Below are 15,582 nucleotides of genomic sequence, written 5' to 3' on the forward strand. Positions count from 1 at the left end.
CGAGTCATAGATAGTGTTCAGTTCTGACTTCACACACAAGGAAGAGAGGAGTACGGGTCACTTTGACCCAGAGTGATGCCAAGAACCCTTTAACAAAAACAACTCCATAAATACTATTTCCTCTCTTAACAGGAGGTCTTGATGTAACCGTCCAGTGTTTGATTCCTGACCCCAAGACCATCGCTGCATGTTTCCCCCCGTTCCCTAGTTACATATTTCCTGTGTAATATACAACAAGTAAAGCTCATTAAAAATGTATTTCAGTTTCATTTTACGTATTCCATCTTAATTGGTAAATGTGAGTGAGTTTGTGTCAGTAACAACTTTCAGTTTACCATCCATCCATAGGCATCCATTTTACTAAGGCTGGCCCTTTCCAGCCTTGTGGAGGTCTACAATTTTGTCTCTGGAGTCTTTGGAGAGCTGTTTGGTCTTAGCCATGTAACTAGTTGGAGTCTTACTGACTGTGTTTGGTGGGCAGGAGTCTTTATGCAGCTAATGACCTCAAACAAATGCTTCTAATTTAGAATAATAAGTGGAGCGGAGGTGGATTTTTAGAAATGGACTAACAGGTCTTTCATGGCTAGAATTTTTGCTGATTGCAAGGTGTTCACATACTTATTTGCAGCAGTAACACACAAATAAATTCTTTAAAAAAATCATATATTGTGATTTTTGGATTTTTTTTTTTAATACTGTCTCTCACAGCATATATGCACCTAAAATTAAAATTTCAGACCCCTCCATGATTTCTAAGTGGGAGAACTTGTAAAGTCGCGGGGCGTTACGAACACTGATTTTCCTCATTGTATGTTTGCTATTCATATTTAATGGTGCAGCAAAGACAATAAACACAGAAATTTAATTTCTAAATGAAGAAACAAAAGTGTAAAAATTAAATAATAAAACAACTGAGATTAATTCACATTCTGCTGTTCACTTTTACTGTGCTGTTCACATGTTACATAAACAACTGCAAATACTCAACTTGTACTGTTGCAATAAGATAGAAATATAATTGTTGCATTCACATGTCAGTTTTTCTTAGTGTACTGCACTGAGGTACTCAGTAGACTAAAGTCATAAATAAACAGGATATTTTAAATATAAACACATTCATTAAATTGATTTCTGCATTATTTTGTTAACGCATAAACAAAATACTTGGCATTTCTTATCGCTCATGTTGTATGTCCAGTGTAAAATGGTTAGTTAGGTTTGGATATCATCCTAGCATTCTTGTGATAAAAGTTGCATTTTTGGTGTTTGCTGTGGGGCCGGTAAGTGATAACGCAGCTGCTTCCAGAAGGAGGTGGGGGGCGGCCGTCCCTTCCAGGTGACGCTATTCCCGGCTTTACTCAGGAGCTGCAAAGCCTCTGGAAACGAACCCGACGTCGACGCCTCCGTCTGCTCTGTGTTTATAAAAATCAAGCGCGTCTTCCGCTCCACTAGAGAAGAGTGGATGGCGCTCAGCACTGCACTTCCTGGTTCAGGATCAGGAAAGCCGGGAATCAAAACCACAGCCCGGCTCTGCTGTATGCAGTCCAACACAGCATCGGCTACAGCTGCAAAGGATATGAGCGCAGGGTAAATATTACAATTTTACTATACAATAGGCCGCGTTTCATTTCAGCTCACCTTGACCAGGTAAGACATCTCGATCATAAAGACAGATGCTGTAGCCAAACTCATTTTCCAAAGTGCTCGCCAGGCACTTTCTGTCTTCCTCACTCAGTCCTCCATCAGTGATGCTTTTATAACACATCAAAAATGCATCGTAGCTTCTTCCATCTAAAAACACAAAAAAACCATTATTAACTTCTCCCATGTTCGCCTTCAAAAACCCATTCTGATGTAAATTAAATACAATAACTTCTTAGACATCTTTTTTGTTGCTACTCAGAGCAGACAGGCATTTCTTAAGTCTTTAAAGCTTTTGGAAACATTTTCCATCGCCACTGACATTCTGTTGTCAAGGTTTTAGCAACTGGACAATTTTAATAATTTCTCAGAAATGTTAACTGCACTGTCTTGATAGAAATAAATCCAGAAAATGGACTGGATCTGCAAATTATCTGACGACTAGAAAGATCACTTATAGGGCAACAGTGTGTACCACTGACTATGTGCGGTCTCTAAACAAATAAAGTTAAATGGATGACTGGTTTAATAGTCTTCTTGCACAATCAAAATCTGTGTAGTAAATTAACGCATCCCTGGGTCTATTTTCCTTTTTGAACTTAAGATCAAATGAGCTTTTTCTGGTCAAGACTCACCTGAAGTGCTGCTTCGGCAATCTTTAAAGCCAACTTTATCTCGTAGGAAAAGGGTGACGTCAATTTTAAACTTCACATAAACAACAACGATCACCACCATCGACACCACAACGCAGACAGAGCATACGATTAGCGTCACATGAGAAGGTTGAGCTGCAGGGAGGCGATTGAATTGATGAAATCATTAGATAACTCATTTTGCAATTGTTCTGCAATAAGAAATAATCTGTTCACGAAATGAGCAATCGAGAACACTGAACGTTTGAAAATTCCCACACCTATTTTAACGAGGGTGATGTTGACGGTGGAGATGAGTTTGTGACTTGAATATGCACATGTAAAAGTTTTTGACAGGTTTTCAGGTGACACCTCTCTGAAAATTAAAGATGTATTCATCCATTTCGGCATTTTTTCATTTTCACTGATGGAAAGGACAAAAGGGACGTCAATGAGCTATCACTGACAGCATTACATCTACATGACATTTCTATTTATCATCAGTTGCAGTATATGTAAAATGTAAGTTCGGTTCTTGCCATGGATCTGTGAAAAAATCCGAGTCATCCACAAATTCCCCGTCACTCGTCCAATATGGTTCATTTTGGCAAGAATCTACGAGTGCTTTGCAAGCAATCACTTTTTTTGTGCCTGCAATAAAAAAAAAAAGAAAATTACAGAAGAATGAAAACATAATAATAACACAGAAAAATATAGAATGTATTTTGGTGTCTTAATGTTATAAACAAAACACTCACCGAGTTCTACTTCAAAAATCTGACCATTCTTGGGTAAATAGATTCCTAACTTTGGCTGAGGCTCATCTGCACGCAAGGACATGTATTTTAGGTTTTGACAAAAGTTTAACTATAAAAACACATAAATAGATATCAAGAGGGCATTTTTGTAACACCTGTTTGGACATCAAGTTCCAATGAAGAGGAAGTATTATATATTTCCCCAGAATACAAGAAAGACCGCATGCAGATGTAGACTCCACTATTCTCCACTCCAACGCTTGGGAAGTAATTAACTGAGGGCTCACCATTCTCCTGAGAAAGGAGCCATATTGTAAATCAATTATACTATTGGATTTCAATATTAGCAAGAATAAGCTCACTTGAACTTGTCAGACAGATGTTATATAATTAGATCACACCCACTGCTGATTTTAATACCTTGTGCCACACGTGTTCCATGCTCTGCATGCCGGGGATTCCTGCATCAGGGATGCTTCCTTCAGGACAAATCAGTTTGCAGGCTTGCTTTGCGAAACATCTCATAGGGTACTTGTTCCTGATGGCACAATCTGTGGACTGCTCTTCGCATATTGTAAGTCTGAACCACATCTGGCTGCTGGTATTCCAGTAAATCATCAAAGAGAGATGGACAGAGCATGAAAATCATTATTCAGATGGCTTGGTCTATGTTTAAAGATGTACATCTAAAGTAAAGTTTACGTTTCTTTTTAAATACATTTCTACAAAGAGACTCTTAAGGTATGGAGTGTGAGCATCAGTTCGTACCCGAGAGGACCACATGAGTAATTCCCCTGATGGTTTGTAGATGCACTGAGAATCACAAGGCTGCGCCGATAAAAAATCAAACCGAGCTTCTGCTGCTCAGACGCTGACATGTTGCTGTAGAGGTGCATCTCCTGGTCTTTCTCCATCTTCCAAAGCATTACGGTACCATCATGTTTAGACTCCCTGCAGTTTAGCATCACCAGGTCACCAGCGTTAGCATAGATCTCTTTGGCCGTCACGGGACAAATGCCTGCAAAAACAAAACAACAAATTTAATTTGCTATGGTAGTTTTTGTTTTTTTTATCAGTTGATTTCCTTGTAAAAATATAGCTGTTCAAAAACTAATAATAATAAGAAAATGAAAGAAAAATCTTATTTAATTAGTTTTGAATTTATAATGAAATGATATCACACTGAACTGAGTTTTTGTTGGTGGATATATACTGCTGAACTAGTACATACCTCTACAACTTTTTACAAACCAGACATTTTTGCCATTAATTCAGCTAGTAAAGACAACTTTACAACTAAAAAAAGACAACTTTGAATTTTTTGTATGTTTTTTATACATGTTTTTCTGGTAAGAAATCAACATGAGAGAATCAAGTTCAGCCGATTGTGCAGATCTTGAAGCAGCAAGGCAGCCTCTGACCATCACACCACCGCCATATTGGACTCGAGATACAATCTTCTGTCTCTAAAGTGTTAGTTTCACACCAGATGTGCCTGCTCAATCCTTTCACATAGCACTGATGGTATTATGTATGGATTAGAAACCACTATGGCGTTTCCCCTGAGCAAAGGTTAAACAATGTGAAATAGTGGTTTGAAAGGTAAAAGGTGAAAAGAAAGCCACATAAAAAATGTCTCTTGAAGTCTAAATGCGGGTTAAATTGACTAACCAAGCCTGACTTTGAACATCAGGCTAAAAAAGATAAGTCACATTTCTGTTTTCTTTCTACAGTCCAACCTTAAATGATCATTAAAAAACGTCCGTCTTCAGTGATCGTGTGGTAAATGTTGCAATTTTGTAGGGAGCATGCAAAGGCTATCTGAATTTTCTATAAATAATCCCTTTAGGTCGATGCAAACTTTGATAATAATGCACCAATCTGCCAGATGTGTCAACCACATGGTCTGCAGTAGCTGTCAAGTCACCGAAGGCAACAAGTTAACCACATCCTAATTTCTAGGAGGGGCCAGGGGTGTGAAACCAGCCAAATTTCTTCTGAACTACATGCAACATTTTCCAGTATTTGAAGATCCTTCTGATTCTTTTTGCGAGGGTTTAGTGTGTACAATATTAAGGAAGGTTTCTTGTTTTTTTCCCCGACAGCCTTTTTTAAAAAAAAGTTGAGACACTTTCCCCTTTTTTCTGCTTTCATGTTGATGATATTATGCAGCTTTACTCACTGTTTCCCCTGAGATAATCGCACAAGAGCATTTCTCACCTATTACTTATGATAAAATTCCCTACGCAACATTTTGCCCACATACCTAATTATCATTAATTATCATGTAGATAACGACATAAATACCCTCGTTTTTCGCGGGGGTTGCGTTCCGAAAAGAACCCATGATAGGCGAAATCCGTGAAGTAGTTTTTTTTTTTTTAATTACAATTATTATAAAGCATAATTAAATACTCTACACTGAATCCAAAGAACAAAATCTGTTTTCATGCAGAAGCATTTTTTTTAAAACAAATATAACATTCTCTTACAAATAACTACAGTAAAATAATCATTTTAATCATCAATACGAAGTACAGTGGGACAAATTGTGACTCCCGTATTTCACTGCTCCTCTGACTGTGACGCTGCGGCCTGACTCCGCTTTGCAGTGTTTTTCTCCTGAAGCCTGCGGTGCAGGTGAGTTTTTTTTTTTTTTTTTCGAGAGAAGAACATAGTTATCGGTAGTTGTTGTTGCTCGTCTTTTTTTCTGGGCAAAAATATTTGCCAAAATTTGCCAAGCTGTATTACGTATATTCTGCGACAGACTGGCGACCTGTCCAGGGTGTACCCCGCCTCTCGCCCGGAACGTAGCTGGAGATGGGCACCAGCAACCCTCCCGACCCCATTAGGGGACAAGGGTGAACAGAAAATGGATGGATGGATGGATTACGTATATTTAAATACAGTAACGTTATTGGCACACAGGTGGAGAAGAAGCGCGCAGACTGTTAAGCCAATGAGGACGCAGAACACGATGCACTGTGGGGGAAAAAAAGACACAAAAAAAATCCGCGAAGCCGCGAAAGGTGAACCGCGTCATAACGAGGGTTCACTGTAAATCAAATATTTTTAATTAAAGAGGACTCCGCATCTAACCCAGCGGTGTATAAATCGCTTTCATTTATTTTGCGGCCATTACAACGACAATGTGTCAAAATCATATTTACTACAGTTTCTCCCATCTCCTTGCGTGACGTCATTCCGCACATAACCATCATTATAGTGCACCTGTCAAAGGTAAACCTGTTTAGAAACCATCAACATTGACTTACCCGTATAAAGGACGAGAAGAAGCAGAATCATCCTTGGTTGCCTCCAGCAGCGTCGTGTCTGTGAACAGTTTGGCTCCTGCCTAAATTTCTCCCCACGCGCTGAAAGCCACTTCCTCCACGTTACCGACGTGCGATGGAAGATTAAGTGAAACTTAAGGAAGATCACGGCACAGTTGCTTATTCCTTAAACCGCCCTCGTTTTCTTTTCGTCTCAATAGTCCAAGAAACAACTGAGTCGCGGTAGTCCCTCCTCTCACCGTTTATTCCGGCGTAATTGGAAAAATAAAAAATATATAATCGGGAGTTTTTGTGTCGGTGACAAGTAAGAGCTGCTCTGTAAACGAGAAAAAAATACCCACCCACAGTGTACACAGTACAGCTGTGGGGAAGAGTCCGCCACGAACGCTTTCAGCTCGTGTGATTTTTTTTTACCTCCTGTTCCAAAGAAGCTGCATAATCTGTGTTTGTGTTTTCTTTACTCTGCATGTGACCAAAAACACAGCGATTATTGAAACCATTTCCCCCCACATAGGCCTACAGTGGTATAAAGTTATTGATAGGTTGTTTTTTTTTCTCACCTAGAATTGAAGTGAAAAATACTCAGCAATAAAACTGTGGGCAACAGAACTTGGATACAGATTTGTTGACGTCATAACATTTCATTTTAAAATTCAAGTTTCTTTTTTGTTTTGTTTTTTACTGTCAAAGCCACCCCTCTCAGCTTGAGAACATGTCAACACCTTTCAGGAATAAACGTTTTATGCTATGTTACTTATCATGTAAACCAGGGGTGTCAAACTAAAGTCCTCAAGGGAGGACTAAAACTGTCCTACAGTTTTTAGATGTGCCACAGGCACAAAACACTGGAATGAAATGACTTAATGACCTCAAGTCCTCCAGAGCCTTGCTAATGACCTAATTATTCTACCCAAGTGTGGTGCAGCAGAGGCACATCTAAAAGCTGCAGGACAGCCGCCCTCGAGGACTGGAGTTTGAGACCTGTGATGTAAACCCATAGATTACTTTCACCTTCCAGGTACCGTGTAGCACAGCTGGCCTTCGCCACAAGTGAACATTAGGGCTGGTTAGCCTTCCCATACTCCAATGTCTGTTAGCATGTTGGCCCCAAGAGACTTGAGACAAAAACAAAGTGATAATTAAGAACTAATATAATATGTGTGAGCTCAGGAAACATTTGAAACGGACCAAAAAAAAACCCAACAACAACAAAAAAATAATTACTAGACCTAAAAGACTATTGAATTCACTGTCCAAAAGAAAAAAAAGGAGGAACTCTATGAATCTTCTGTCCGGTCATGTTGTTATCTGAGTTGGAGAAACTTTTATTAAAATAAATATATATATATATTCACAACAAACACATTATGCGAAGTGCTGTTCATTTAATAAATATTTTGAAGTGACTCATATAATTTTCAAACACAAAACATTCAAACAGTCAGTTTAGTTTATCTTTGTCTCACTATTGCCTGTGAACCAGGGATTTATGTATGCAGAAAGCCTTTTAAAGCAAACACTGATAATAATAGTGCACCGTGTTGAATGAAGCATCAACCACTGTCTGTGCAGACACGTGCATCAACCACAACTTAACTTCTAGAATCTGTTAGATTATTACTTTCATTTATCTCTTCGTATACAAGACAAGTCAACTGGAAAAAAAATGGTGGTCGGTTAATCCAGATGTTTTTCATCTGTCTCGGATTTGATGAAGGGCAACTGAAAGCCAAGATTCAGGGTGAAGTTGAGGTTGCTTCTCCTAAAATACTTTAACCATCTCACACTTAAAAAAAAAACTGCTTCACTAATCATTATCATTGTTTGTTTTTTTCCCAGAATGCTGACAAAGCTTCTCCATAACCACATCGACGTTATGCAATAGTTTCCTTTGCCTGAGTCTTTATTGATGTCTAACCTTCATGTGTTGTATCAATAAAAAAAATTCCCTCTATCACTGACGAGGTTTCCCCCAATTCTTTCCAGTTTATTTGCTGGGCAGAGAAATGATGCTGTTCTGAAGTCATGTGCTACTTATGCAGTCAGCTTCACAATCTCTCTTCTTAATGTTGGATAAGATTTTAGCAGCACTAAAATAAGTGTTGCTGGTCTGCTAAAAATATAAAAGCATACCGCAGTAGTATGCGAGGGAATCCTCCCCTTAACTGTACGTAACCAAAGCAAGACATAATCAGGTTTTATTTCAAATTAAAACATAAAACAAGGAAAAATAGTTGGATGCATGAATGAGTCCATGTGTGTCAGCTTAATTATATTTAAACTCATGAACAATTTATTAGCTCTATTAAATTCTGAATACTTAGTAAATTGAAGTAATTCTGTTCCATTCATTTCAAATTAATCCAAGCTCATGTTCAGTGGTGAAGATGTTGATGTTCTACCACCCCCTGCTGGCTAACACTGGTTGTTGCAGGTTGAAAAAGTAGAGCAGTTTGAACTGATTTATAGTAGAGAAATGATCTCTGCTTTTTGTGGCATTAATAATAACACTCCCTCATTTGTACTTGCCACATTCTGTCATTCCTCTCGGAGAAGTTATTTTAGTTGATTCAATAAAAAAAAAATTAAAAAAATCATGAAATCCTTAAATACTCGCAAACACTTTGTAACAGTCGGGTAGCTAATTAAACACCCTTGGAGCTTCAGACAATAAAAAGTCAACTTTTAGGTCATGAGTGTAATAAATAGTACAATACATAATGTACAAACCAAGAGAACAATGTCAGTCAGCTGTCTGATAAAAATCAGACTACACCTTTACTGACTTAAATGTTATGTCAGTGTATATTTGTATGTGATTATATCACTGAGTGCCTAAAAACCCACCTGTTTGGAGTTGCTTTTGAAACATAATCAATGAAAAATGTATCAATGGCACTTGAATAAATGTAATGATTCAGTTGTTGTGTTTATGACTTTTTATTTTTGTGTTTTTACGATGTAAAGCGCTTGGAAATGTCTCGTTGCTGAAATGTGCTGCACAAATAAAATTTGACTAATTTGATTGATATATATCATGTTCTTACGCTTTTATGAAATGAGTTTTCATGTCTTTTTTTCTTTTATGACTTCCCATTGTACTTCAGACAAAGCAGAGTTACGCTGGTGGGTTTGTTTTCTTCTATCTTAGCAGAAAGTTAGTTGTGAAGCCAGTGGAAGAATGTTTAATACACTACGTAGCCTATTTTTGCTTAATTGGCCTCTTAGGAATCATCTGTGTGATTGGTATGTGTAAAATGAAACTTGCGCTTACAATTGATCTCCACCAGGGGGAAACCAAGCATAAAAAACACTGCTAAATGGGCCGCATTATCTGCTTGCAGTGTGAGGTGGAAGCAAGTACTTGAAAACATGAACTCCTCCAGACTTTAGTCTCTAGAAACTGACAGTCACAGCCTCACCGAGGCTTTGTCTTGGTGCTGAACATGTTAACCTTACTTTGCCAAAGCTATGATTAACTGATCCGGAGCTCCACTGACGCTTTTATACTCTGCAACTGGAATATTTGGACCTTTTCACATGGAACGCCAGTAACAACACCATGATCACAACAACAGCAACGACGGCCAAAGTGCAGAAGACTGGGAAGAACGAGACCAGATGAGCTGTAGGAAAATTTAACATAATATGTAGTAATTAAGATAAGTTACGTCGAAGATTTAAATGTTATAAATCAGCAGATTATGACTTCAGTTTAATGGTGGTTTATTAAAGGTTAATGTCATCCTGTAAATATTCACCTGGCGTACGTTTTTCAGCCAGAGAGATGGTGATAAAGCTTGACTGTTGGTGGTCAGACTCCAGTTTACACGTGTATTTCTTCAACAGGTCCTCCTCTGACACGTCTTTGAAGACTAACGAGGCTGTCATATTTACTTCATCTATATATTTGGTACTAAAAGGAGCAAAACAGAATGGAAAGAAAAGAAGCAAACGTATTAGCTCTACTAGATGTGGGCGAAATGCTGACTGTGTTGTGTTTATTTTACAAGCTTGGTCAGACAATATGTAGAAAAAGTTTCACCTTGAATAATTGTAGAAAACGGGTAGGCTCTCATCTGTATCGACAAATGAATTCTCACTTAGCCAAAACACCACGTCATAGTCGGAGTACGCAACAGCTTTACACTCTATCACTAATGTTGATCCTAAGAACAGAGTTGAAAAAAACATAAATTATTGATTCAGCTTTGAGACACAGTCTTAGAATGAAACCAGACAAGAACTCACCTAAGTCTATGTGGAACACGTCATTTTGATGTGGCGAGATGATCTCGGATTTTCCATATTCTATGCAACCAAAAAAAAAAAAAGGTTTCTGTTTAAAATAGTTTAAAATATAAAGAGCATAGATATACAGTACAGACCAAAAGTTTGGAGACACCTTTTAATCCAATGAGTTTCCTTTATTTTCATGACTATTGACATTGTAGATTCACACTGAAGGCATCAAACTATGAATAACACATGTGGAAATATGCACTAAACAAAAAAGTGTAAAACAACTGAAAATACCCCTTATATTCTAGTTTCTTCAAAGTAGCAACCTTTTGCTGTGATTACTGCTTTGCACACACTCTGCATTTTCTTGATGAGCTTCAAGAGGTCGTCACCTGAAATGGTTTTCACTTCATAGGTGTGCCCTGTCAGGTTAATAAGTGGGATTTATTGCCTTATAAATAGTCATGAAAATAAAGAAAACCCATTGAATTAGAAGGTGTGTCCAAACTTTTGGTCTGTACTGTACATCAAAGTGTGTTGTCCTTACTGCTTTTCTGGATTTCCAGCACTACTGAGAAGCTCATGTTATAAATTTGACCGTCGTACAAGAAAGATCTGATGCACTTGTAGATGCCACCGTCTCTTTCCACTGCACTCGGGAAGTCGTGTGGTGTTGACACTGTCTCGCCCTCCTGCCAGATGGAAGACATGTTCAGAAGCAGTGAATCTTTAAACGTGGAAAGATATCGCCACATTGTAATACCTTGAAATAAAGCTTTCAGAAGAAAAGGAAAGAAAATCATGCAACCTTCTCAGGCTGACCCTTTCCACACCGATGCTTCCTCTGCTTTCAAATACCTTGTGCCAAGTGATTCCTCTGCCTGTGATATTAGGAGTATCGTGAGCGGGGATGTTCGCTGTAGGACAATACAGTGTGCAGGACTCCTGTGTGTAGCATGTTGTGGAATAACGATTCCTCTCTTCATACTCTCTGGACTGGGGTTCATACACAATCAGGCTGAACCAGAACCTTCTGCTGGCATTCCTGTCAAAACATTAAGCAATGTGACAAGAGAGCTTTCACTTAGCATCTGTAATTAAAACAAGGATGGCTGGTGTATGAAAAGCCTGATTGCAGTGCCTTGCAAACGTATAGGTGAACTTTTCCACTTTTTCCACATTTTGTCACACAACTACAAACATATTTTATTTGGGTTTTTAAGAGATTGTATAATTAATTCAGCCTTCTTTCTCCTTATTTTCAAGTGCAGTGCAGCATGAACACCTGTTGATGTTTATTTATTTCTAAGGGACAATGCCCAACACATGATATGCCAGAGTTTGCCATAAAGGCTCGTTTTTATCTGTAGTCCCTCAGGGTACATCAATATAAAAACAATAAACAGTGCAATGTAGAGAAATTAACAAGCTTCTTCCATCAAAAAAGATAATAACAATTATATATAAGAATATTTTGTCTGAAAAGCACACCAGCTTACAGATTTAAAAAGAATAAAAGCCTTAAGTTCATCACAATGCAAACCATACAGTTTTACTGACTGTTAAAAATATAGTCCAATAAGACTTAGCAGGGCAGTATTGTGTAAAAATCAACTTTTTTGAGCTGTATGTCATGTTATGCTTGTCTAAAACATAGCTTGATTCTTTCATGGATGTTTGAGAAATCCTTTAATCTCCCATGGCGACCATTCAGCTGTGTAAAACGTCTGGTTGGACCTAGCACTGAGCTTTGAGGCACAGCTCCTCCTCAAAGTTGCAGTTTCCAACCTTCCACCTCACAGATCAGCCCTCCCCCAGGACTCCAACACTCAGCTCCTTCAGACTAGTCAGCAGCAATTAGCAAACACCTGGTGGAACTGTGCATCTGCTGAGCTCATTATATGAGCTACTTCCCAGAGCAACACTAACAAAAATTGTAAAAGATTACCAGAGGAATGAGGAATTCCTGAAGGAGGAGTTTCAGACCGTTTTAACGCGACAGAGGCCCAATTTCAAGGCATTAAGATCTGGAAGTAAAATTTCCTTTGAGTCATATTAGATAGATATAGCTCTTTTTTCTTTGTTTTTTTATTTTATTTTTACAACTACTGTGGGTAACAGAGTTATTGGATTATGCCATAAAATGATTATCTGAAGAGGGGTGAAATACAGTTCTGAATTGCCTGTTCAGATGATAAATGAGTCTAAAACTGAAAGTGAAATTAAATATGTGGATATTATGTTTCCAGGCGTAATAACAGACTTTTATGTTCAGATGTAGCAGCTCAGCAGATACTACTGAAACCACTGACAGATTTTATGAACAACTCTGATCATATTGTTGAACAGGATGTTCCACAAGACAAATGTAAAGGCTGCCTTGACTCCAATCTGAACTGAATAATGCTTCACACCTATTTCAGCACTCTTTCAGAACAGAGGTCCTACCCAACAGATGTGCAAGGAACAGTTTTGTAGAAGACGTAAGGATTTAACTTCCGGGGCTAATCTGATCAGGCATCCAGATGACACACTGAGCCAGCCCTTATTTCTGGAATTCAGCCCACATGCAATTGATGATGTATGCTAGTATTCAGATAGAAATGTCATTTTGAAGGTCTTGAGTGTTTCATCTTACCTCGCTGAACATGAATAATTTCCCTGATGGCTCAAAGAGGCACTGAGTATCACAAGGATGTGCCCGTGTAGAAGTACGTCCATCTGACTCAAAGCAGCTGACTGTGTTGACAGGATGCTGGTCACATCCATCCCCTGTCTCGTCTGGTTGGTCCACAGGATAGTCGTGTCAGAATCATGTTTCTGAGGGCAGCGCAGCACCACCATCTCCCCTGTCCTGGTGTATATTGTTTTAGGTCTCAGTGAAAATACACCTGCAACAGAGAGTCAGATTTTAGCTGATTTATTGGTTGGACTTGGTTGTAGGCAATATAAGTTTGTTTGAAAACGGCACACTCTTTAGCAGCTGCAGCCTCTAATCCGTTAGCGGTTCAGAGACAAACTCAAAAACAGAAGAGGAAAGTTTTTATGTGGTTCTGATAGTGCAGCGATTACTGTGATGCCTCATTAAACATTATTGAAGATAGCAAAAACATCTTAAAGCAAATATTGTCATGAATTGGTGGTGAGAGGTGGTGAGGCAGACGCTGTAGACCCAGGTAAGATGAATAGTAGATTTTAATAATAAGTCATGCTCCAAACAGTCCACAAAGTTCTGGCGGCACGGCTGAGCAGAAGCCAGGGCTCACACCGGTAGCAACAGAAATATGCTTGGCAAACAGGCAGACAGAAATGACGTGACAAACGACGAGGACCCGACAAAACACAGAGACACAGGTGAGACTAAATACACAGGAGGTAATTAGGGAATGAGAAAGTAATCAAAGGGAGACAGGACAACACGGAGACTCAGAGACACAGGAAACTCAAAATAAACACAGAAAAACGCGGAACATGACAAATATTTACATGGCGCCTCCGTTGTGAATCACTAGCACATGACAACACGAGACACTGCATAGTTAAGGGGTCATATTTTCCAAGAACAAGTCTTGTTCATATTTGACTAAAAGGATTTTTGACAGTCAGTGCAGAATATATATAAATATATTGCCTGACATTTAAGTAAACACGATTTAGACATTGCAGAACTTGAATTACTTAATCTTCGGGTGGCGCAATTTTCATGTTGACAATTAGGTGAAACGTTTCTTGTTGCTTGCTCAATTCTCACGATATTTAAACGCATGAACAGGCTTGTTGCTCAGCATGAAGAAATCGTAATCCTTATCTTTTACAATGAGCCTCAAGTCTTTGAGGTTGAAAGACCTCCCTTGCCACCATCCTAATCTGTTGCTTCCTCCACAGATTATCAGATTGGAGTAAGAATTTGGCTCTGGTCCAGTCCTAAGCATTAATATGACGACCAATCAGAAGAAAGATCAACAGTTGTTGACAAGAGTACTGGTAAAATTACCAGTAATAATTACCAGATGTTGGTAAAATAAAATAAAAAACTTTAAACTTTATTATCGCGGTATGAACAATACTGGCTCCATAATTGTTTACATTTTACTAGACAGAACAAATGAATAACAGATAGTTAATTTTATTTTTGAAAAAAAAAAAATTATATAACACATTCCAAACAGCAGCTGTTGACCAGAGTACTGGACATTTAAAATACATCAGATGAGCGCTACGTCTGACGGTGATTGTGATTTTATTATTATTTTTATTTCCTAGCGTGGCTCCGATTCTCCGATGTTCAATCTTGAATTAGGCCAAACTGAAGGTCTAAGTTTCTTTTGTGTCACACCTACGAGGGGGTACATAAAGAGTACTCAACAGTTTAGACAGAGCTCAGCTTATGTATTTTAAATGTCCAGTACTAACTAACTAACTAACTAACTAACTAACTATCTATCTATCTATCTATCTATCTATCTATCTATCTATCTATCTATCTATCTATCTATCTATCTATCTATCTATCTATCTATCTATCTATCTATCTATCTATCTATCTATCTATCTATCGATATATATATATATATATATATATATATATATAGAGAGAGAGAGAGAGAGAGAGAGAGAGAGAGAGACGTAATAATGCATCCAACACAGGTTAACTAGTGTAAAGAATAAAAATTACATTACCTGTCAGGAAAGGAAGGAGCATCAGTAGAACGTTCATCTCCATTGTGATCTGGATTGACTCCGACGTGTGAATGACTTTGATGCGTGAAGTCACTTTTCCCTGGAAAACCTCCCCCTTCTTGATCTGTGAGCTACTGACAGATCAAGTCGTCAGACAGTCCACAACTGCGTTGAATGTTCACTGCTTTTGCTTTTGTTTCTTTAATTGTGTACGCCACACGCTTGGTAAAGCCTTCTGTTCATCACTAATATCATCATTCCCCCCGTCTTTATATTGAATCTGTCTGCCTATTCAAAAAAAAAAAAGTAAAAAATATGACGCATGTTCCTGAACAT

At 38.3% G+C, this 15,582-nt stretch overlaps 1 protein-coding gene across 1 annotated transcript; it reads right to left on the reverse strand.

Annotated features, from left to right (window-relative positions):
* Positions 1-921: 921 nt before the first annotated feature.
* On the reverse strand, positions 922-15,375 carry LOC114142714 (uncharacterized). Its single transcript, XM_028014116.1, has 14 exons — positions 15,247-15,375; positions 13,205-13,457; positions 11,425-11,611; positions 11,114-11,258; positions 10,576-10,635; positions 10,370-10,493; positions 10,086-10,240; positions 3,882-4,049; positions 3,032-3,097; positions 2,813-2,924; positions 2,555-2,697; positions 2,277-2,429; positions 1,639-1,791; positions 922-1,565 (listed from the first exon to the last, which is right to left on the reverse strand). The coding sequence occupies exons 1-14, from the start codon at positions 15,287-15,289 to the stop codon at positions 1,231-1,233; spliced, it is 2,097 nt and encodes a 698-aa protein (XP_027869917.1). The 5' UTR covers positions 15,290-15,375; the 3' UTR covers positions 922-1,230.
* Positions 15,376-15,582: the final 207 nt, after the last annotated feature.

The sequence above is a fragment of the Xiphophorus couchianus genome, chromosome 4 (assembly GCF_001444195.1).
Source record: "Xiphophorus couchianus chromosome 4, X_couchianus-1.0, whole genome shotgun sequence".
Lineage (NCBI taxonomy): Eukaryota > Metazoa > Chordata > Actinopteri > Cyprinodontiformes > Poeciliidae > Xiphophorus > Xiphophorus couchianus.

What these genes read in the sequence shown, in the direction of transcription:
- LOC114142714 (XM_028014116.1), bottom strand. Translation starts at nt 15,289, where the DNA reads ATGGAGATGAACGTTCTACTGATGCTCCTTCCTTTCCTGACAG. An exon ending in AATTATTCATGTTCAGCGAG is followed by an intron (nt 11,612 to 13,204) that starts GTAAGATGAAAC and finishes ATGTTTTGACAG; the next exon opens with GAATGCCAGCAGAAGGTTCT. An exon ending in GATTTTTGAAGTAGAACTCG is followed by an intron (nt 2,925 to 3,031) that starts GTGAGTGTTTTG and finishes TTTTTATTGCAG; the next exon opens with GCACAAAAAAAGTGATTGCT.